The sequence below is a fragment of the Oncorhynchus tshawytscha genome, linkage group LG29 (genome assembly GCF_018296145.1).
Source record: "Oncorhynchus tshawytscha isolate Ot180627B linkage group LG29, Otsh_v2.0, whole genome shotgun sequence".
NCBI classification, from domain to species: domain Eukaryota; kingdom Metazoa; phylum Chordata; class Actinopteri; order Salmoniformes; family Salmonidae; genus Oncorhynchus; species Oncorhynchus tshawytscha.
Genome location: NC_056457.1, coordinates 10679492 through 10703400, shown reverse-complemented (window position 1 = coordinate 10703400; position 23909 = coordinate 10679492). Strand labels below are relative to the sequence as shown.

Sequence of the window (23909 nt, the reverse complement as noted above, 5' to 3'; positions counted from 1 at the left end):
TGACCAACATATTCACATTTAACTGAACTAGGTTGGGTGTGCTGCTGTCTTCTGAGAGTTCAGATAGCTTCCCTCCGTTCTGCTCCCGTCTATATTTATCAGGCCTGCTCACCATAAAAGGACGCGTCTGCGGCTTGGCCATTCCGCCCAGTGACAATATTATTTTTGTTGAGTAGACGGCTGCCCTGTCCTCTGCTACCGCACCTACCTGCGGAGTTGCCTGGATATCAAGCGTTGTTGGCTTACACCTGGAGTTGGATCACTTTTTCCTTTGCTAGCAGCAGCAGTTGGTAGCTTTTTTGGCCTAGGTAAGTGATGGCAAAATAAATTACCGCTCCATCACCAAAATAGGAGTTTTATATATATTGACAATTCGTTGTTGAATATTATTGTAGGTTTCGTGTGCATGTCGATGGTGTGATTTTCTTTGCCTTGTGATCCTGTGCTATGTCAGCCTCCGTGCACACACTGATATTTGGAATTTCAGATTCACAAGCTCTCCTCACTCTAAAATGGTGCCCTATTGGATTAAACAAATGCACCTGTTGCTTTTAGAACAGGCTACAGTCATTAATTATTTTTAAAAAATCTGAAAATCATTTTATTTAAATGCGATAAGTATAGGCCTAGATCCATTAGAAAAATCCTTAAAGATTCGAATTCTACATCTATCCAATTCTATTTGGCTATATAAACTATCAGAAAAAGTTGATAGTAGATTGAGTTATGTGCACAGTGCATTGGACATAAATATGACACCCAAAAATGTTATAAAAATCCCCTCTAATCCAATAGAGACAATGAAGGTCATAACCTTTCCTCTGTGATTATATAAAGTAAAACAACAACAACAATTTATTATCAGGACAAATTGTAAATGAAACCCAAACATTAAACAAGTAATATCTTACAAAAATAGGCTACATTTTGGAGCAATGCTAACTGTATTGAACAAAACCATTCTCAAACACTAGCTAAGCCGACAGGCAGACTACAAGAGACTCGGGCTGAATTCAGGGCTTGTGCAGGATGTCGGGATCCACACCTTTCTACCAGAAACATCACCGCCACTATGACCGTGGTTACCGCAGCAAGGAGTTGGAATCGGCTGTTAGCCAGTACCAGTCAAGCAGCAGCAGCAGCTATGCCGCCCGTCGCAGCAGCAGCAGAGCCAGTGCCAGTGCCGCTCTCAGTGCCAGCAGTGGGTAAGAAGGAGGAAGATACAGTAGCTCTGGTCCATATCCATCCCATCCATACTGGTGTCAGAAGATACCTCTGCTGTCCTCTTAACTCCCCCCCCCATATCATACCACCTATCTTGGTGGTCCCCGCTTAGTAACCATCCTTTCTCGGCTTCAACCAATTTTATTTTTTTCTCCTCCACTTCCTGCTTCTACACCTGCCGTCTTAAGGTTTTCTACCACTCCCAGTAACATTCTACAACCTTATCTATTTTCTCTAAAAACATTCTAAAATTATAGAATATGTCTGTGAATCCTGCATGAAATTCCAAGGAGCCCTTAAGCATGGACACTGTGCATCCCAGCGTTCATAGCGGTGTTTGCTGCACGCTGCCCCGACTGCTTCTGAACGAATGCACTTTATCTTTTGAGACGAACCTTTTCTAGTTCTTCTAAGACTAACCTTTCCCACTATAGTTCAGTTTACCAGCAATAGGACAAACTCAGATTCACATTGACTCGGTCGTCATAAAATGTTTGCTGAAGGTTGGGTAGAAGCAAGCTTTAAAGGAATGTTATTTAATGCAATGGTATGGTATGTGGCTTATAGACTGAAATAGCATCCTGGCCCGTGCATACCATGTCCCAGGGAATGTGAGCTGTGGTAATTATCTCTTCGAGTTGTCTAAACCCCAGTTTCAATTTGTTTCCTTTCTGAAAGTCGTGTTTCCCTATTAAGAGGTTTTATTTTGTTCAGCCAGTACAGTATTCCATTGGGGGACTTCATCTCACACTAAGCAAAGACTGTGAGTGAATCCATAAAGCATATGGCTTTTAAGCATACTTCTCCTAGAGCCTTCTGCTTCTTTGTGCTCTGGAGACATGGTTTGAAGTTGCCTCTGAGTTAAGGTGCAGAATGACAGATTTTTACCTTGTCAGCTCGGGGATTCGATCCAGCAACCTTTCGGTTACTTGCCCAACGCTCCTACCTGCCAGGCTAACTGCCGCCTCTGGGACATGAATTGCTGTTTGAATTCTTTATTTTATTGGACGATGGTGTGTTGAAATGTTGGGGGGGGGTCTTTCTCTTAGGAGCACCTGGCCTCTCTGTAGTGTACATACAATACACTGGCCTTGACAGTGTGCATGGGAGGTCAAAGGGTGTCTGTGTAGCTAATGGTCCCTCATTTGGGCCTTCATGATTGAACCACATGCTTTCAGGAATTTACCCAGCTTTCCCTGTGTTTATTATAGTCTGATGATGATGGTGACATACTGACGATGGTGACATACCAGCAGTTATGAACTGGAGATGTTTATGGTATTGTGCCGACATACCAATTGTTCCGCTAGGAATACTAATTGAATGCGGATTGCCTTTCCTGCATTCACATTCTGGAATAAGAGCGCGCCTTATCGTAATCCATCTAGATGAGTGTTTTTCCAACCCTGATCCTACAATGCCAAGTGGCATTCTCAGGGGTCCTTGAGGGTTGGGACGGGGAAACAGTCATCCTGATGGGTTTGCTTTTCTGTTTCATAGGCGTCGGTGTTCTGTCGCACCTTCTCTCTGTTTACATTGACAGAGACTCGTCCAGGCACTGTGTGGGGTTGGTAGGTTCCTCCCGTTCACCCTTCTTGCTCCTGTGGTCCTCCCACCCTCTCCTTATCAGCACTTTGACACTGTCACCCCCCCCCAACCCCCACGAGGGCCCCAGAAGCTGTCACCCTGTTCCCAGAGCTATTCCCAGGGAGAGGGCCTAGAATCTATATTATTCCCTTGTGAACAGCCCATACTACACATTATGCTGTGAGGGACCTCTGGGGAGTACAGAGACACGATGTGAAAATTGTCATGGTTTATGAGACGGGCTTCCTGAGCTCTGGTGGTATTTCCTGTATAAAACATGTTCTTATGTGTTCCGTCTCTGCTTTTGTTGGAGATCGACTGCCAGCATCCTCCTGGAGAATGACTCCAATCCTGATCCCACCCTCCATTCTCAAGGATCTGGCCTGCGTTTGTTGTACGGGATTATCACGTGTGATATGAGCCACGTGTTGGTTGTATGCACATTGCAGACACTTACGTGATGTGTGTGGCTCTGTTTCTTATTGCCTGGCGATTTGTTTGGCCAATAATGCGCAGTACTGTGCACAACCTGTTGATATTGCGAGAATCAATTTGGTGCAACCCAAATAATGGTCGTGCTGAGTGTTCGGTTCGTAGAGTTTCAGGTTGGTGGGTTTTTCAGCTGCGGATCTCTCCTCTCCTATTCCTTTTTCAAGTGGGATGAGGTCGCCTGCGTGTCTCCCCCCTTTCACCTCCTCTCCTTTGACCACCATGTTACATTTCATTCCATCTCGTTGGTCCATTTTATATGTGTGTGTGTGTGTGTAAAGAGTTTGAGATAGTAAAACAAGTGTCAAACGCCGCACACTGCTGACGACAGACGGCCGGCCGTGTCTTAATTCTATCTTTTGATTTTTGTCATTGCAGACATGTCGTTGCACTGCATGAACGAACGACGCCTATCCCTTGTAGCTACACCAGGTTTGTTGGTAGACGATGCACTGCTGTGCACAGGGTTTTTCTCTTTCCTCTTTGCACAGTTTGAGAGATTGAATAGAAATGCAGATAAATGCGCCTAAGTCACCCACCTGGTTGATAATTCATTTAGAACTTAACTGTGCTCAGGTTTTATTTATTTTTGTTGCACAGTTTGAGATCGTTACCAAAAAAAAAATGCTGCTAAACCCACCTAAGCCACCCTCCATGTTGATGATTAATATGCCCCGTAACTTAATTTCTCCTCCTCATCCACCCCTCCAGATTACATTCACCTTAGTTGGATGTTATTACACTGCTGTACTGACACTATCCTGTGTCTTAGACTTAGTTCCTCATACTCTGGCCTGGAGGAGAGCAGACTGAGCCCAATGCCCAAGAGAGCCAAGCCCACCTACCTGGCTATGGACAAAGAGAACCAGATTATCGGCTATGTAGTGCCCATCTTCAGGGGCAGGTAAACGAGCCATCGACCTTTGAACCTTAGTGATTTTTTTTTTTGTTCAGCGAGTGGTTCTGACCAATGACCATGAAAATAACCCCACTGCCCACTCCCCTCCCTGGCTTTGCTCCCCCACCCTAGTCAGGAATATGCCAGTGGGTTTTCGGATACTGAGGAGGCCCGGGTGAAGGAGAGTGCTGGATACATGGCCCGGAGGAATCTGTTCACCAGTGGTTTGGAGATGGAGCGGACGGAGCAGACGTCTAGGAAGGTGTCCATGCGCGAATCAGCCGAGCGCATCTCCCTGAGCAAGAGGGTTAGTTCAGGATCCTGATAGGATCATATAGGAGAGTGTGTTCCTTTGTCACATCACATTGAGGAATACTGGATAATACTCTCCCTCCTGGCATCAGAATGGGGAATATTTAGTCTTTGTGACGTCTTAGAGGGTGGGATTCCATTGTGACATCACATTGGGTAATACTGGAAAATACTCTCTTTCGTGATATCGTAATGCATTATAGTTAGTTTGATGACTACTGACTGGATAATTCTTTCTCTTTGTTAGATCACAGAGTGACATTGTTTCCCTCAGTGGCGTCATAGAGAAGAGTATTTATTTACCTTTGTGACATCATAGAGAAGAACATTCACGTTTGTGACATCACAGAGGGAACACCTTAAGAAATCCATTAGCAAAGTATCACAGGAAAACTATTGCCACAAGAGCGATGTTTCAGTTCATTGATTCATTCTTCTCTGCTTCCACTCCCCTTGGAAGCTTATTTGTGTCCCTCACTCAAGTGTTTATGTCAAGGAATATCCTGCCCCAATCACTCAGGAGGATCATAAGAGCTACAGTAACCATTGAGTGGGGGGCACACACTATATTTAGACTATCACCCCTCTGCCAACACACCATGTCACTGGGTGAGACATACCTCAGGAGCTCTGGTTTCTTAAGACACAGAGGGGTAGTGTTCATCGAGTGTTGTCGGATGATGTGTTAAGGGTTATTGGATCCACAAGTAGGTTTTCATACCCATAGTTATTCCGAGATCATAAATCAATGACTCATTAGGACTTCGCTGTGACCAGAGAAGTGCATGGAGTCTGCATATGTAAAGAGGTCAGATGCCCGAATCCATAACTTGATATCAGCCCATGTAACTTTTTTGTATTTTTACTTTTGTTACTTACACAGATATCGAGTTAGGATTCTGCTCTGACTCATTACCTCGCAAATGCCTTGTAAAATGCCTTGTGTTTGTTTCAAGGATGCATCATGAATTGATGGGCAAGGGTTTTCTGCAAGGGTTCTGGAGGTATAGTGTTTTACTGTTGCACCATGAGAATGTGCTAAGATAATGTGCTGTGCCTGTTATGCCTGAGAATGTGTTGAGCCTTGCGAAGGCTCTATGAAGGCTTAATGAACACATTGATCCCCAGATCTATGAGAACGAGGAGCACCACAAGCGTATGAACAAGGATAGCCTGATGCACGCCCCAGAATTTGTGATTAAGCCTCGCTCCCACACGGTGTGGGAGAAGCAGTGTGTCAGGCTGCACTGTACTGTCTCTGGGTGGCCTGACCCACGGGTTGTCTGGTGAGTACTGCACTCACACTCACACACACATGCACATACATGCACACGCACACACCTCCTTGGATACACCTTAGCATGACCAAGTGATCACTAACACAATACACACCAAATCAATCCCTTATGGATAGAGCATTAGCAATTACGGCCCTCTCAATCCTATCCTCATGTCATCGCACTTAAAAACTATAAAACACACTATAAATACTTCTCTGGTGTCTATTTAGCTGGCGTCTCTATGCTGATTCAGAGCTGTACTTTAACACTCCATTGTCCTGCTTTTCATCCCCCTCTCTGCTTCCCTTGCCTTCTCTTCTCTCCTCTTTCCACAACAAGGTACAAAAACAATGTGACAATCGACCCAATGGCCCACCCAGGCAAGTATAAGCTAGAGAGCAGCTACAACGTGCACTCATTGGAGATCAACAGGTAGGCACTACCCCAAAGCCACAGGATCTTCCACTATGTACCACTCATCTCAGAGTAGTGAGTGCTGATTTAGGATCAGTTTAGCATTTTAGATCTAAACAAATAAGATTACATGGACATGCGGGCACCTGATCCTAGATCAGAACTCCTACTCTGAGTCGCTTGATACATGCATGCCCATGTCTTCTCTGTGAGGCTCATTGCTGTGTATTAACAGATACTTTCAAACAAGCCACAGTCATCTCTGGCTGTGGTAAAATGTCAGTGTGATGTCACCACCACGTCCCTTTAACACCCTTTCAGGGTGTAATACAATCGCCACTCTCAGGAAAGGTCAGAAAAACGTTGTGGTGGGCCAGAGTGTGTGGGCACACTGACAACCATGGGAATGTTTGGACGGGCTCACATTGGGAACTCGAGGGACAGTGGATTGTGGTTCTTAGAAGTAGGTTTGAGAAATGTGTGAAATCGAGACCCCTCTCTGACTCTCGCTCTGTCCGTCTCTCTGTCTGCCTGTCCACTAGCCTGCCTGGCTGTCTATCGGCCAGTGCCCTGACGAGCTCTGTGAGCTATAGACAGACACCAGAAGGCTGTTGGTGAAGGCTATACATGATCCGAGACATTTTGCAGCTTGCCTCTCGATAACAAAGAGGACGCCTAAAGATAGCCATTTTCCCCCACCAGAGGAATTATTTGGAGATAGAGGGCCCCTGTTGTGGCTTATTTTAGGCCACTTCACAAAGGACTTAACACTTAAGTGTCTCCTGAGGGGTGTCAGATGGAGAGAGATATTATTTTGTTTTCTCACAGTCGGCCAAACTCAACCACACATGTAGCTTGTTGCTTCCTCTCTGTAGAAAGTTGGAAAGTATATTTCCGTGATAGAATCTAAGCACACATAACATTCATACAGACGCATCTAGCAGCTGACACATGATGGCATCATCACAGTGTCTATTTATTCCCAGACTATTCCCGGCCTGGAGTTCTGGAGCATTTTACAGTTCCAGCTCACATAGCTGTGTGTTGATTTCCATGTCCGAGCGGGGAGGGGGGTGAAGAGAGGGTGTTAACGTACACGTGAACCATTAGGAGACAGAAACATGTGTATCTGGGACATCGATTCACCTCTCTCTCTCTCTCTCTCTCTCTCTCTCTCTCTCTCTCTCTCTCTCTCTCTCTCTCTCTCTCTCTCTCTCTCTCTCTCTCTCTCTCTCTCTCTCTCTGTTTCAGATGTGATTTCGATGATACTGCACAGTATCGTGTTTCTGCCATGAACAGCAAGGGAGAGCTCTCCTCCTTTGCCTCCATCGTTGTTAAGAGTACGTTTCAATATGTCACAGTATGTCATTGCCTCTGTTAGATAACGGGTCATATTGTGCCTCTGCAATGAAATAGAGTAGACAATAACCACCCATGATTACTCCATTTTGACAATCACTGTCCTTCTAATTGCTGTTCTCGTAAGGTGTATTGTAAGTTTAAAAGAGAGAAAGTCAATTCTTTGTCCCATTTTTCTGTCAACCACAACACAGTAATAACATGTTAATAACAAGCACCTATTTGTTCATTCTACTCTAGGATTCAAAGGAGAGGTAGAGGAGGCTCTCCCCATGCCCAGACGTAAGTCAGAGGAATATAATATCATATGTACTCATACTGTATATAGTCACTTACTCAATACTCATATATATTACATGTATAGTATTAACATGAAGAAGAAAAAAAAGATATACTAATATATACTAAACCGTATTAACATAAATAATTTGCAGTATGCTAAGCTGGAACACTGTGGTTAGTTTTGAGGAGAGGGTTGGAGGGAGGTGGTGGGAGGACCCGGGGAAGCTATGGGTGCTAACAGCTTTTTTGTTCCCTTGACACTGGGCACAGCAAGGTCAACAGACAAAGGTAACAGGGTCTTTATAAAAACTGAATCCTGCTCTGGTTTGATGGCGTCTTTGGCCTGCTTAGAGTATTCACTGTGTCACTCAATGTGTATGCATGATCACTATTTGTGCATCTGTTTGGAAAGAGCCTGCGATCATACCTTAGTAATAATCGTTGAATTGCCTGGGAGAGATCCACAGATGGTTCAGCGTGACAAACGTGCCCCTATTTTGAAAATCGCAAACAACAGAATACTTGAACGTTTTGGCAAGTATGAGGTTTTTGAAATTGTATGTTATAGAGCCTTGGAAGTTGAATACTGTAAACTCGAGTGTGACATAGAGACTAATGAAGCAATATAGAGAAACAAACACTATAGTTTACAATCTTTGAGAATATAGATGACTGTAATCTGAAGAGCATCTGATTCGCTACATACTAATTCAGAGGGGTTGGGTGAAATGCGGAAGACACATTTCGGTTGTCCCCTTCCCCTACACTGCGACGAGGCCTGAAAAGCTCTAGTTTTATCTAAACTCAATTGTCGTTGATTATTCATGTTCATAATCCCTTTTCAATGAATATTACAATCGAATTAGATGCTAAGATTGGACATATGTTGGATTGAAGTCTTGAACTTCATCTAGGGTTTTCATATGTCAAATGTGCGTCACTGTCTACGGGCATGATGTGCACCTTAGTTTCCCCAGTGCGGTTTGTACACACTGCGGCGAGTATTTGGTGTTGGAACACTGTACTTAGTGATGTTAATGGTGTTTTTGGGTTGTCTTTTGGGTTCATCAAGGTGTTCCTGTTCACATCCCTGTCTGTCCCTGTCATGGTTTTACCCATGTCTGTATGGGGTTGTTTTTCATGTCACTTTCTCTTGGGAGGGAATGGATCAAATGTAACGCTACCAGATAATGTTAAGTTACAACATCGATCATCAATCATCCCAAAATGTCAAAAATGTATTGTGAAAAATGCTATAAGAGATAATGACTTGCATTGGTTTTTGGACACAGATGCTAAAAAGTTAGCATTTCGACGAACAGCTAATTGCCCTTTGTTCGCCCATCCCTTGGATTTGAATAATAATGCACTCAGGTGTCAGAATTTGAGGTGTGTCACACCACACAGTGTTGCATGATGGGAACACAACGGCGACCTGAACTCTGACCCCATGTTGTTTGGTGCTCCTTCCTGTCAGATGGCCTGATCTCTGAGTATGGCATCACCTTTGATACCCACATCGTGGACGGGTTTGGCGTGTCGTTCGGACGGGAGGGCGAGACCATGAGCCTGGGCGCCACAGTCATCATCTCCCCCAACCTGGCACGCTACCAGCCTGAAGTTCAGTGGTACAGAGATGGTAGGTGAAGCCCCAGAGCTCTGGAAACTCTTGCCAGTGTTTGAATAAGGTTACATGGACAGGCAAGATCTGATCCTAGATCAGCACACCTATTCTGAGATGCTTGATACATACGACCCCTGGGCTATGGAGAGAGACACTCCTGGAGGTTCCTTGGCTGAGACCTACCCAGTTGTCATCTGTGTGATACATTAGGCCACTGATACTGTATGTTCGTCTCCATGTCTAAGACTCGCTGATAGGCAGAACACATGAGACCAAGAGCTACTTGTGATTATGTGTATGTAAGCTCTGATTAAGATATACTGTACAAATGTCATGTGTTTAACATATTACAATTAGTCTGTACCCCGGAAAGTTGTGTAGGTGTAGGACCAATTCAACCCTGTAAAACGGGTATTCAACCGGAGGTTCACAGCCCCGCTAGGGGTCCACAAAGGTACTGCACGGAGTCCTCAAAATAAATAAATATATATATAAATATATATATATATATATATATAATTTATATAAAAAGTTTTTAAAAAACATTTGAATGACATCCCTACATTAGAAAAGTGGAGTAGATCTTCTTTCTAATGATGTCAACTTTATTTCTCCGCTTCTAATATTTAGATAATTACACTCATTAGACCCAATCACTCACCTGAGTATCAGACATAGGCTTTGAAAAAGCACCCACGAATAGGCTACCAGTGCGGCAAGTGCTGCTGGTTGCTGGTAAGCTTTCTTGGCTTGGATATTCATTTTTGCCAACATGACTAACCTTTTAACTCTTTACACTTATGGGAATTGGGCTTATGGACAGGGCTAAATTGAAAAGATTCTTACAGAAGAAATAGGAAATGCATATGCGTAAGCACGGCAGCAATTGAAAGGGAACAGTTTGGAGATTATGGGAAAATGGTTAGACCAAAGTTGAGGACTCGGCAGTTCACCTGACACAAGACTGAATTATCATTCACCTGATGATACGACAAAACTTGAAAACATTTGTTTTGCTGACATATGATGGTGGTCCTTGGGTCGCTAGTTTGCCTGGAAGGGGGTCCCTGGACAAGAAAAGGTTGAAGAGCCATTGCTGTAAAATATGCTTCCTGGTTATTCATTCATCAAGGACCAGCTTAGAATGTGTCAATATGTTTCTTACCCCCCCCATCCATTATAACCTCATCTCTCTCTTTCTCTCCCTCTGTGTGTCTCTCTCTCTCTCCATCAGATGTTCTTCTGCAGCCCTCCAAGTGGTGTCACATGCACTGGAGTGGAGACAAGGCCACGCTGACCCTGACACACCTGAACAAGGAGGACGAGGGTCTCTACACCCTGCGCATCACCACCAAGTCTAAATACGAGACCTACTCGGCTTACGTCTTTGTCAGAGGTGGGGAACTTACCATGAGCAGCGCTGAACAACACTGTTGTCTGTGTCACATTATCCCTCCTCCTCAGTCCACTACATGCCTTGTTTACAGATTGTATTATTCACACGCACAGTGTGTGTTTGAGCGCGGACAGAATGGCCTCTTGTTTACCGCCTCTCTGTTTCCACGATGGCCCTGTCTCGTGTTCTGTGTGGCGTGTGGTCAACAGTCGATCAAGGTCAAGATCACACAGACACCTCAGCTTACACCAGATAATAAGGACGGCCCATGTGTTTGTGTGTGTGTGTATCTGACCGCCGTAGTGGTCTCTAGTTAATCCTACTACACACGCAATGGAAATTGCCCACTATGACCACAGAGACGATCAACTCCTGTCACGATCTCTGGCCTGGTTTTGTATCACATGGGACAAATGTTACAGCCAACTTGTTCATCTTTTACTGTTGGTCGCCAGTACTAAGTTACTGACCTTCTCTGTTGTTCCATGCTACTCATTCTCTTGCTAACAGAGGAGACATGTGCTCTGTACAGAGTGTGAACAAGATGGAAATAGGCCTTGCTCTCTCTGTCATTGGTCAGGGTCACATTGTAAAGGAGAGGCCAGGTACACTGTCTGTTTGCGGACACAGAGACCCCATAGCAGTCGAGAGACTGACAAGGCTATTCTCAGTGAGCTCATGAGCTCAGATATGAAATGAGTTTGGCTGTCAACAGAGCTGGATACTGTATATATATCTCTTCTACCAGGAGTGACAATAGCCTGCTGAGTGTCCTTCTAAGCCACAAAGAGCTTTCTCTCTCTGTCTCTCTCTCTCTCTCTCTCTCTCTCTCTCTCTCTCTCTGTCTGTCTCTCTCTGTCTCTCTCTCTCTCTTCTCTGTCTCTCTCTCTCTCGTCTCTCTCTCTCTTCTCTCTGTCTCTCTCCACTCTCTCTCTCTCTCTGTCTCTGTCTCGCTCTCTCTCTCTCTCTCCACTCTGTCTCGATCTCTGTCTCTCTCTGTCTCTGTCTCTCTCGCTCTCTCTCTCCATTCTCTCTCTGTCCATTCTCTCTCTCTCTCCATTCTCTCTCTGTCCATTCTCTCTCTCTCTCTCCATTCTCTCTCTGTCCATTCTCTCTCTCTCTCTCTCTCTCCATTCTCTCTCTCTCCATTATCTCTCTCTTCACTCTCCACTCTCTCCATCTCTCTATCTCGCTCTCTCCACTCAATTCAATTTTTCAATTCTATTCAATTTCAATTCAAGGGCTTTATTGGCATGGGAAACATGTGTTAACATTGCCAAAGCAAGTGAGGTAGATAATATATAAAGTGAATATATAAAGTGAAATAAACAATAAAAATTAACAGTAAACATTACACATACAGAAGTTTCAAAACAATAAAGACATTACAAATGTCATATTATATATATATACAGTGTTTTAACAATGTACAAATGGTAAAGGACACAAGATAAAATAAATAAGCATAAATCTCCACTCTCTCTGCCTCTCTCCTCTCTCTCTCTCTCCATCTCTATATATATATCTCTCTTACACACACACAGTAAAATAATATCAGGCAGTATATAGTCCTACAGTTTATACAGCTACCGTACACACATGCATAGACTTACAGCCCACAGACCACATAAGATACAGCACAAAATGTTTTAGCAGCCTCTCACATTCACACTGAATAAGTCAGTCCAACGCTAAGTGGCTAATTCTGTTTCTCACTTTATGGGAAGTGTGTGTTCTGTCTCTTTAAGAGTCGCCTTTCACTGAGGGGCACGCTGCTGCTAATTCTGTCCCATCTGCTCCAGCCTGCTCCGGGTTGTGTTTAACTTAAAGACCAGTAGCATTCCTGGCACTAAGCCTTGGAGCCACAGAGTTCCGCTGGGAGTACAGCAATGTACAGTACGTGCACTGTATTTCAAAACAACAAGCCACAATGAAAATACTCTAACCGTATACTATAGAGATCCTATGATCCACTATGGATTCTATATGTGAGAGTGAGAGTGAGTGAGAACTACACATTTAACTGACAATGTGTGTGCCTGTATCAGATGCCGATGCGGAGGTTGAGGGAGCCCCTGGCGCCCCTCTGGACGTGAAGTGTCAGGACGCCAATAAGGATTATGTCATTGTGACCTGGAAGCAGCCGGCTGTGGACGGTGGCAGCTCCATCCTGGGCTACTTTGTGGACAGGTCAGTACCATCCCCCATCACTACATGCCAGTAGTAAATCCTAGGCTTGTCATGACACAGCTAGACAAACACAGGAACAAATCTCCCTTATGTTCCCCCATACTGCCATTAACTCCAGTTGCATATTGTATAAGTAGATGGCCAGGTCATGTGACCTGACCTATAACCATGTGAAATTATCTTGTAATAGGCTGTAACAAGGGCCCAGTTTCTCCCGACCTTACCAATAGGCCTAACTCTGTGTCTTACCAATAGGCCTAACTCTGTGTCTTACCAATAGGCCTAACTCTGTGTCTTACCAATAGGCCTAACTCTGTGTCTTACCAATAGGCCTAACTCTGTGTCTTACCAATAGGCCTAACTCTGTGTCTTACCAATAGGCCTAACTCTGCGTCATACCAATAGGCCTAACTCTGCGTCATACCAATAGGCCTAACTCTGCGTCATACCAATAGGCCTAACTCTGCGTCTTACCAATAGGCCTAACTCTGCGTCTTACCAATAGGCCTAACTCTGCGTCTTACCAATAGGCCTAACTCTGCGTCTATCCAATAGGCCTAACTGGGCGTCTATCCAATAGGCCTAACTCTGCGTCTATCCAATAGGCCTAACTCTGCGTCTATCCAATAGGCCTAACTCTGCGTCTATCCAATAAGGCCTCACCGAGATTGTTATTGAATGGCTGATGGCATGTATGCTGTCTCTTTGTGCCCTGTGTTTAGGTGTGAGGTTGGCACCACCCACTGGAGCCAGTGCAACGACACGCCCATCAAGTTTGCCCGTTTCCCCGTGACCGGGTTGGTGGAGGGGCGCTCCTACACATTCCGTGTGCGTGCCGTCAACAAGTCTGGCATGAGCCGGCCATCCCGTGTCTCTGAGGTGGTGGCAGCCATGGATCCTGCCGACCGCGCGCGAATGAGAGGTACGGGCAACCCCTGTCTGCCATCTGGCCCTCCCTGTCTGTGTTCTCTCATATTGTGTTATGGTACTGCAGAATGAATATATTGTGAGTATGTACCTTTGCGATGTCTGATGATTTTTAGTTTTGTGCATGTGTTTTCTTGGAACTATGCATCTGAAAGCTGCTCCTTTTCCCCTGGCCCCCAGGTACCTCTGCACCCTGGACCGGCCAGATCATTGTCACTGAGGAGGAGCCTGCAGGTAGGAAGGAAATGCTTCTGCACTCATCAGTGTTGATCAATATTTCGACGCAGCTATAGATCTGATCTTATAGGGGCCTACCGCTTACAGTACCTTGTGGTCTTTGACTGGAAGGATAACAAAAGCTCTAGTCTGGCTTGGTGGCCAGTCTGCTGGTCTGTTGCCATCTTCTAACGGAAAGGTCATGTTTTGGCTTGACAATGACAAGGCACGAGCACAAACGGATTTGGGACCAAGCTACGAGATCAAACCCCGTAACACGTTTTCTTTCACGTCACTTCCTATCAGAGGGCGTGGTCCCCGGCAAACCCAAAGAACTGGAGGTCACCGAGGCCACCAAGAACTATGTGGTCCTGAGCTGGAAACCCCCTGGGGAGAGAGGCCACGAGGGCATCATGTACTATGTGGAGAAGGTGAGATATACCGTATATACTTCATTAACATCACACACCTGATCTGTAGCGTGACTCATCTGATCAATATAACCTACATTTCATCACTGCTTCGCATCCATAACAACCACCATATCAAAATCATTCAATAAGTTAACACTTTTTGTTGTCGTTGGTATTTTATAGTCCTGGAGGTTTTTTGTGGTGTTTGGAGGGTTGGAGGCGTACTCTAACTTCTCGGAGTTGTGTGTCAGTGTGTGTCAGGCACAGACAGCTGGCAGAGGGTGAACACAGAGATCCCAGTGAAGTCTCCTCGCTTCGCCCTGTTTGATCTGGCGGAGGGAAAGGCCTACAGCTTCCGTGTGCGCTGCTGCAACTCCGCCGGCGTTGGCGAGCCATCAGAAGCCACCGAGGCCACCACTGTCGGGGACAAGCTGGGTGAGGGGGTTCACAAGTCACACGCCATACCACAGACTACGGCAGTTCCCAGTGTACCAACGGAAATAGATGTAGCACGTGTTTACGTATTTACTCTGAGAGACACGCACTCCTCTCCGAATCAGTCTGCTTGAGCTCTTACAAGACTTTCCCCCCCCATTTGATCTTAGTTGAATTGTTGTCCCCAGATATCCCGTCTGCCCCAGGCCGTGTGGTTCCCACCAGGAACACAGACACATCCGTGGTTGTGTCCTGGGAGGCTTCCAGGCACGCTAAGGAGCTGGTGGGATACTACATCGAGGCCAGCATCGTGGGTAGCAACAAGTTTGAGCCATGTAACAACAAGCCTGTCAAAGGCACCAGGTACAACGGTCCTTCTAACGATCCCTCTATCAACCTTTTACAAATATAGACACATACAAATGGTGACCATAAATCTAATTCAATACTATATGTAAATGATGGTGAGCTCAAGTAAGTTGACAAACATTTTTTCCCCACAAAGACTTAGAGATTGATGGTGTGAAATGTCTTTCTCAAAGTGTTTTTGTGTACTTGTAAACAGGTTTATCTGTCACGGTCTGGCGACAGGAGAGAGCTACGTGTTCAGAGTGAAGGCACTGAACGCCGCTGGGCTCAGCGAGTGTTCTCAGGAGTCTGAGGCTATTGAGGTGAAGGCTGCTATTGGTAAGTGAGAGGAAGAGTGTCATGACACAGTCGTACTAGACAATAGGGTAGGAAGCCATTTTAGGAAGAATGTGAAGAGACATATACAAGGAACTTGTTTTTTATGTTTAGATGGAGCACGATTACACGCTTAGAAAAAAAAGGTGCTATCTAGAACCTAAAAGGGTTCTTCGACTGTCTCCATAGGAGGAAAGGAACCAAAAAAGTTTATACCTGGAACTGAAAATGGTTCTCTTATGGGGACAGCCAAAGAACCCTTTAGGAACCCTTTTTTTCTAAGAGGAACCTTTAGGAACCCTTTTTTTTCTAATTTTATTGTACTAGGATCAGGAAAGCCTTTTAGCTCTATGAGTGGGTGGAATGTGATGATTGAATCTTATGCATAATATTGTTATTACTCCTTTTCTAATATGCCGATGATGAAAGAAATATCCCGTTTCCACAATGAACAGTGGTTTAGCTGATGTGTTGCACCATTGTCTTCTTTATTTGCTGTCCATTGAGACATCACGTTGTCAGCTCTGTGTACCATCAACATTTAGACTCCTCCCACGTGTTCTTTCCCATGGTTCCACTCTGTCAGTCACCCAAACAAGCTCCACCCACCACCCCCACACCCCATGTTGAGTCAGAACTTATCCCCACCCTGCCTGCACAAGCTGAGGCGGGCCAGGGTCAGGAGTTGTAGACTTCCTCTAATTTGGGTCAGTGCGATCCAACTCAGTGGTTGTTACAAACCAGCCCACCTTGCGTTCCTCTCTCACCCCCCGCCCCCTCCCCATCACGTTGCCTGGGCACGAGATGTATCAGCCTCCACCACCCACCTGGTGTTTAAGGTACCCCCTCCACCCCACCAACAATAACCCCTGATCTGCATTGTGCATCTGCCCATTCTTCTCACTCTCAACTGGGAATACTAGCTCTGGTCCCAGGTGTTACAGCGGCTTGCGCCTTGCTAACGCTGATCTGCACTAGCGCCCTGGACCAGAGCTAGGGAACAGGAATGCTAAACTGACAGCCCTGCTCCTTTACATTTGTCCAATTAATGGCTGCACTGTGACTAACCAAGCTTCTAGCTATGACACATCACTCAGTCACTGGCCAGCTTTGTGCCGAGCAGCATGCTCTGTTTTCCCTTATGAAACACACTTAGTAACAACGTCAATGGATTTCTCTCTACAGTCCATTACAACTGATAATAGTTGGTAGACCTAGAGTCTAGGCCCATTAGTGGTAGTGTCTTACACGATAAAAGATAGACAATTGAATACTCACAATTGAGCCGAGGTTAGTATGAGGAAACACTTCTATCGCACATCTTTTAAAAATATATTAGGAAGAAATTAACTGCATTTATGTCCATAGATCTCACTCATAACTATTTCCAATAGTTGTCTCCCATTGAGTAAATTGCTATACACCATTATACATATACTTGAATTTTTTTGCCCGTATTGTGCATATAATGAAATCCACTGGTATCATTACGAAAGTATAGTGTGGCTTTTTCATGAAGGGTTGGCGCAAAGCCTGCACACACTCGCTTTCTCCCCTCACATGATTGTGCTTTCTCTTTAACTCTGCAACTCGCTTCCACACGTAGATGTCACTTGTTGGTCATCTTGTCTTCATTTTTCAGTCAGTCAGATGAAGACATTGTACTGTATTTAATATTGTATGTGATGGTATTGGTAATGTTTTCTTTCTCTCTCTCCCTCTGTCTCTCTGTCTCTCTCGTCCTTACTCTCTGAGTGAGCTGACTGAGATTTTAGCTGTCAGTGTGAATGTTTGATCTTTTCTTGGCCTGTGTAAAATGGCTTCTTTTGCTTTTTTTCTGCTAACTCCTGTAGGGGGCGGTATTCCTCATGGTGTGTTGCCGGAGTGGGAGTTACCAAGGGGTGGTAACGTGGGCGGACTAACCAAGCACACGCCACGCTGGACGGGCACGCATGAGGCCGTTCAGTACCCCCCTTACACTATGCTAAAGCTCAATGCTCAAACTGGCAGTGTGCCTGGCCCAGGGGCCGGAGCTGGGGCAGGGGCCACTAGCTCAAGCCCCTCAGGCCCCTCAGGCTCTTCAGGGCCCCTGGCTACAGGAAGTAAAGACAAGGGGGGCAAGAGAGGCAGTGTAACCTGGGCCCCTGACCTGGTCACAGAATCAGTCACAGACTCTGTCACAGAGGCCACGGATGAGGTTAAAGGTCAGGCTAAGGTGCCTGAGGCCGGGAAAACACGTAAGTCCTCTGTAGATGTTTCAGCCAAACGGGGGACAGAGAAAGAAACAGCCCACAACGTGGGCTGGCCCAGGACAGACCCAGACCCAGGTGAGCACTCAGTCAGGCCACGCCAACTCTTATATCATCAGATCATCCAAAATAAAACAACTCTTCATCTTTCCCCCCAAGGATTTTTTTTTCCTTTTTTAAACTGAAGCTTTTTTCTTTCTACACTTTTTCCTTTTTTGAACTGTAATTTTTTTAAATCACTTTGGTAAGAAGGTAGAAAACTATTTTGAAAAAAGAAACACTTTAATATTTGTATCGGGATCACACTTTGAACGTATGTGCTTCTACTCTCATATTCACAGGAAAGGCATTAAAACACAATACATATAGCCAAAGTATTCAACTGGTAAAATCCTATTTTTATCCCAAGGTAAGTTTCTATAACAGCTTTCTCAGTTTAACTACACAGTCACGCAGCCTTTCAGGCAATCTACTGGCCACCTCTACCACAGGGCTGCCTCACACACACGGGAGGGGTTGGGGGGGGCGGGCTTTTTGTCCTCCCTCCACACCCTCAGTATTCAGGCACTGTGCTAGCCACAACTTAATGTAGCCGGTTTTTGTATTGAAGGGATATTGCTTTTGTCAAAATTGACTTTTCGTAGCAGGTTAGGAGGATTTACGCAGCACGTTAGGAGAATTAGGTTAAGGTGAGGAAAAAAGTTAGGAAAAAGGTTAGGGTCAGCTATTTTTGGCTTCCGAGTGGCGCAGCGGTCCAAGGCACTGCATCTCAGTGCTAGAGGCGTCACTACAGACCCTGGTTCGATCCTGGGCTGTTTCACAACTGGCCGTGATTGGGAGTCCCATACGGCGCTGCACAATTTGCCCAGCGTCATCCGTGTTAGGGTTTGGCCAGAGTAGGCCAAACCCTACTCTGGGTTTGAGTAAGGTTCTTAACTGACTTACCATTTTACCATTTTAAATAAAGGTTCAATTGAAATATTTCCACATCTAATGTCAATTTGACAAAAGCTGTATCCCATCTAGCTGCTGTAGCCTGGCTGGCTCACACACTCTGTGCTCTTTAAGGTCCACCGTCCCCTTGGGAGAGCAGTGCGCATTAACGCACAGAGGCACTGTGACACAGCTGGAGCTAGCCTATCACAGCTTGTCTCTGAAGTGGGTCAGCCAATCTCAAGCCAGAAATGAACGCCTATACCTGAGACCTTTTTGGTAGTGTACTTCCTTGTCAGATTCTACGCCATACCCCCTCCCCCAAATTAGGGAGCACGCCATGTCCATGTGACTATTTGTGTGACAGGTCAGTTTATTATGAGTATGTAATATTATCCTGTTATCTGTGTGAGCTCCCTCTATAGAAGACACCACCGCAGACCAGCCACTGAAATCACATGTGTTCTCACAGCTCCAGTGGCAAAAATATTTTGTCTCATTCCAACTCTCTTCAGTCCAGGTCCCTGAAATTTGTGTCCCCATAATTTGGTCAATGTGTAATGACTCAGTGTCTGGTTGAAACATAGTTTGAGGTCAAAGGTTAAGGGTTAAAGGTGCAGACAGTAGTCTCTTACAGCAAGTATGGATGACAAACTGTATCCCTTAGCTGTTGTTTGACCAACAGAGAACTTTGAACTTTGTTTGTGATTAAGTTGATTAGTGCCCAATACTTGCTCTAAGAAAGCAGAAAGTTAGTAAGTCAAAGTGATGAAAGACTGAAGCTCAACTAAGAGCATTATGAAGGCTTTATCGAAGCTTCCGTCTCCCATGACTTCCTCGTCTCACAGTTGACACAGCATGATGCTAACTGGAGTCCTCTGCTGTCCCAGCGTCCCCTACTCCACCCTATGGCATTAGCGTTCTGGAGTGCGTGCGGGACTCTATGGTGCTGGCCTGGAAGCAGCCCACCTTCATCGGAGGCGCTGACATCACCGGCTACTTCGTGGACTACCGTGAGGTCATCAATGGGGTGCCAGGGACATGGCACGAGGCCAACGTCAAGTCTGTCAGCGACAGAGCCTACAGAGTGAGTTAACCATTTTGTTTCTTTTCGAGGAAGCTACCCTCTTTAACCTGAATTTGCAGGCACCTTTTGCCATGGTTTTTCACTGTCTGTCTGTCTGTCTGTCTGTCTGTCTGTCTGTCTGTCTGTCTGTCTGTCTGTCTGTCTGTCTGTCTGTCTGTCTGTCTGTCTGTCCAGGTGTCTGACTTGAAGGAGAACAGGAAGTATCAGTTCCAGGTGCGTGCTGCCAACATGGCAGGCGTGGGCATCCCTTCTCTGCCCAGTGGAACGTTTGTCTGTGAGGAGTGGACCATTGCTGTGCCAGGTGGGTAGTGCCACTAACGTTCACTTGAAAACCTGAGCAAATATGAGAATTACACTGTAACACATCAACATGGATACTATATCACAATGCAAGTCATACACTGCAAAGATGTCTGAATTATTATCATTTTTTAACTTAAATTATAACCTCCAGCTCCTTTTGTGATGGTGTCAAAGCTTGCATGCACATGGGACATTATCTATGTACATTGCATTGCCTATGGGTGTGTCCCAAATAGCCCTATGGGCCCCGGTCAAAAGTAGTGCACTACAAAGGGAATATGGTGCTATTTGTACCACAGCCTTACGTCCGTTCCTCAACTCTAACCCTAATTATTTACCCCTAATTTCCCACAGGACCTCCCCATGATCTGCAGGTGACAGAGGTGCGCGCCAACACTCTGGTGTTGCTTTATAAGCCACCAGTGTACCAGGGCCGTGACCCAGTCAACGGGTTCTACATTGACATCAAAGAGGCTGATGCTGAGGAGGAGGCTTGGAGAGGAGTCAACGAGAAGGCTATCCTCACTAACTACATGAAGGTCAGGACCCTGTCCACTCCTATCGCTCCACTGTGAATTTTCCCCTGTAACAGATCTTAGATCAGCTTCCCCTCCCCAAATCCTAACCTTTACCATTAGTGGGGGAAACTGACCCAGGATCAGCCTCTAGGGGCAACTTCACCATTTCTATCCACGAGGAAGTCATGGGAGACGGAAGCTTCGTAAAGCCTTCATAATGCTCTTAGTTGAGCTTCATTCTGTCATCACTTTGACTTACTAATACCATTGAGCACACATTCTAATTCAGAATTCGAATGCATAGTGTCTGATTGTAAGTGGGATTTGATTAGTGATATTAGGTCAGTCAGAGGATGTGTCCCGCATGCATGTAAAGGGATTTTCAACACTACTGCTTGTGTCTCAATAGTAATATTATATAGTAATATTTGATGTACGTGACTAACATGTCTATAATGTGACTCTTTCTTTCACGAGCAGATTAAGATTCTAAAGGAGGGGGAGACCTATGTGTTCCGTGTGCGTGCTCAGAATAAGGCAGGTGTGGGAAAGGCCTCTGAGCCCACAGAACCAGTCCTGGCCGAAACCAAACCAGGTAGGACGATGTTAAAGACCCCTCAACAGAGCATGAGGGAGAGGGAGGAAGGACATTGTTATTAAGCATACATACTTCACATTTAATTGAAGTCATACCTTGAAGTCAGGCACCTCATGTATAGAATAGTCTCAATGTGTATCTCAATCATGTACAAACACTTAAAGGGATAGTTCACCCAAATAACATATTGGTTTCCTTACCCTGTAAGCAGTCTAAAACAAGGTATGACCGCAATCCACAGCTAGGTTTCATTTCCCTAGCACTGTTTCCAAATGCTAACATTTTAGCATTTGTGGTTCGAATCCCATTCAAGTAATGGGACAGATACTCACTTTTTTTTTTCTCGCATCACGTCCAAATCATCCGAAAATATCTCAAATGTATTGTGAAGCTCACCAAAGTCACTTATAGATGATTTGAACATGTTGAGTGAAAAATGCAAATATTTGTCCCATGACTTGAATGGGATTTCTGCCATGAATGTTAAAACGTTAGCATTTGGAAACATACCTTGTATGTCATACCTTGTACATAGACCGCTTACAAGGTCATTTTATAATTTGGGTGAACTATCCCTTTAATGGTAAAAAAAAAAGATTCATACATTTAGTCACACTGCACCTTTTGCATGTGTTTTTGAGTCTCCAGCCGTGTTTGACTTTAGGTCTGTTCTCTCTCAGGCACTACGGAGATTGTTGTGGACGTTGATGATGATGGAGTGATCTCCATGAACTTTGCCTGCTCCAACCTGACTCCAGACTCCAAATTTGTGTGGTCAAAGAACTACGAAGAGATCACAGACGATACTCGTATTACTGTGGCGACCAGTGGGGGGAAGTGAGTGAGTGTGTGAGTTTGAAAGAAGATTAGGGAATCTAAAGTACTTCAGTATGTTGATTGTGCTGGTGCCTTTGTGTCTACCCCTCAGGTCCAAAGCCACCTTCAATATGCTTGCGGAGGATGACATCGGCATTTACTCTTGTGCTGTCACCCACACCGATGGTGCTTGCTCCAGCTACACTCTCTCAGCAGAGGGTGAGTCCAACTGTGTGTCTGTGGTACTGTAGCACTGTACTAGCCTGACCACATAATCACTGAAGCAGCTAACTTAGAAGGTTAAGAGGGTTGCAGAGCTTCATTGCTCCTGTGTAATTTCTACTTCTTAATCTTTGATAAATATTTCATTTACCTCATAAGTCTTTTTTTTCTTCATTTTTGACAGAGTTGAAGAAACTGCTGGAGCTCAGCCACGACCACAAATTCCCCGGTGAGGAACTCAGACACCCTGTTCTATGGCTAAATCCCCAAATGGCACCCTATTCCCTTAGTGCACCACTTTTGACAGTAGTGTTGGGAATAGGGTGCCATTTGGGATGCGGACCTATCTTTGCTCATTTGTTTGTTCTGTGCATGACTCTTTCCTCACTGTTCCTGCTCTCACTTTTTAACCTTCTCTCCTCTCTGTCTCTCTCCTTCTCATTTGATCTGTCTAGTTATTCCATTAAAGACAGAGCTGGCTGTGGAGCTGCAGGAGAAGGGCCGAATTCGCTTCTGGCTGCAGGCTGAGAAGATCTCTGCTAATGGCAAAATAGAATATGTGTTTAATGACAACAGTCTCTCCCAGGGAGAGGTCAGTAAGGCACTGAATGGAAGCAAAATAACTGAACTCTCTCTTAATGTTGAGCCGCTTTGGCGACTGAAAACAAAATGCACTCATTTAGGGTTGTTCAAATTCCAAAGGTTTTCCAGAAATCCTGGTTGGAGGTTTCCTGGATTTCCTGCTTATTCCAGGAATTCTCCAACTGGCATTTCTGCAGAACCTGGGAATTTGGGGAAAGTTACCTGCAATTTGCCACCCTATGCTCCCTACATATGTACAACATCTGTCATTTCTGTTGGTGAGAATGTTTCCGAGACCAGACTAAAAAGGCTTTTTCCCCCCATGACCTGCTTCCCAGAAATACAAGATGAACTTCAACAAGGACACAGGTGTGATTGAGATGATCATGGAGTCTCTGCTCCCAGAGGACGAGGGAACCTTCACCTTCCAGCTGCAGGACGGAAAAGCAACCAACCAGTCCAGCCTGGTGCTGATTGGAGATGGTAGGATAAACCCAGCCTCTCATTCTCTCCTTCCTCCTATCATCTTCCGTCACTCTCTCCTCCTGCCCGAGCGCCGGTCAGTTTAAGCTATCATTCCAGCTCGTTGTCAGTCTTTGTCATGGCACGACGAGGACAGCAGTGGAGTAGGAAAGAGCACAAACAGATCTGGGACCAGGCTATCTCTCCTCTGTTGTAAAGAAAAAAACAGCCCCACTATGGCTCAGAAGTTAGATCTGAACATATTTCACTAGAGGGCAGTGAAAGCTTACTATAAACCATAAACTATTGTGCACACATTAATAACACACGTATCTGATTTAAATAATATCCACGTCAATGTACAAGACACATCATAGTGACTATATTACATGAAAGATGAATGTGATTT

The 23909-nt window shown here is 45.1% G+C and overlaps 1 protein-coding gene across 9 annotated transcripts in view; it reads left to right on the top strand.

Moving 5' to 3' along the window:
* Positions 1–70: 70 nt before the first annotated feature.
* myom1b (myomesin 1b) overlaps positions 71–23909 on the top strand; it is a 34089-nt gene continuing 10250 nt past the window's right edge. Inside the window, exons 1-29 of one of the 9 annotated variants that reach the window (XM_042308938.1) lie at positions 71–308; positions 975–1205; positions 3679–3732; positions 4073–4204; positions 4331–4505; positions 5639–5796; positions 6130–6222; positions 7456–7544; positions 7804–7845; positions 8116–8133; positions 9323–9484; positions 10704–10865; positions 12914–13055; positions 13778–13977; positions 14163–14216; positions 14505–14629; positions 14863–15046; positions 15235–15409; positions 15612–15733; positions 17584–17601; positions 19803–19999; positions 20174–20300; positions 20657–20841; positions 21301–21415; positions 22099–22255; positions 22347–22453; positions 22641–22685; positions 22912–23048; positions 23377–23521. In XM_042308938.1, the coding sequence (XP_042164872.1) occupies positions 1030–1205; positions 3679–3732; positions 4073–4204; positions 4331–4505; positions 5639–5796; positions 6130–6222; positions 7456–7544; positions 7804–7845; positions 8116–8133; positions 9323–9484; positions 10704–10865; positions 12914–13055; positions 13778–13977; positions 14163–14216; positions 14505–14629; positions 14863–15046; positions 15235–15409; positions 15612–15733; positions 17584–17601; positions 19803–19999; positions 20174–20300; positions 20657–20841; positions 21301–21415; positions 22099–22255; positions 22347–22453; positions 22641–22685; positions 22912–23048; positions 23377–23521 (3496 nt within the window). In that variant the 5' untranslated portion in view covers positions 71–308; positions 975–1029. The remainder of the gene's footprint in view (positions 309–974; positions 1206–3678; positions 3733–4072; positions 4205–4330; positions 4506–5638; positions 5797–6129; positions 6223–7455; positions 7545–7803; positions 7846–8115; positions 8134–9322; positions 9485–10703; positions 10866–12913; positions 13056–13777; positions 13978–14162; positions 14217–14504; positions 14630–14862; positions 15047–15234; positions 15410–15611; positions 15734–17583; positions 17602–19802; positions 20000–20173; positions 20301–20656; positions 20842–21300; positions 21416–22098; positions 22256–22346; positions 22454–22640; positions 22686–22911; positions 23049–23376; positions 23522–23909) is intronic. The other 8 variants (XM_042308933.1, XM_042308939.1, XM_042308937.1 and 5 more) reach the window with 8 other exon arrangements.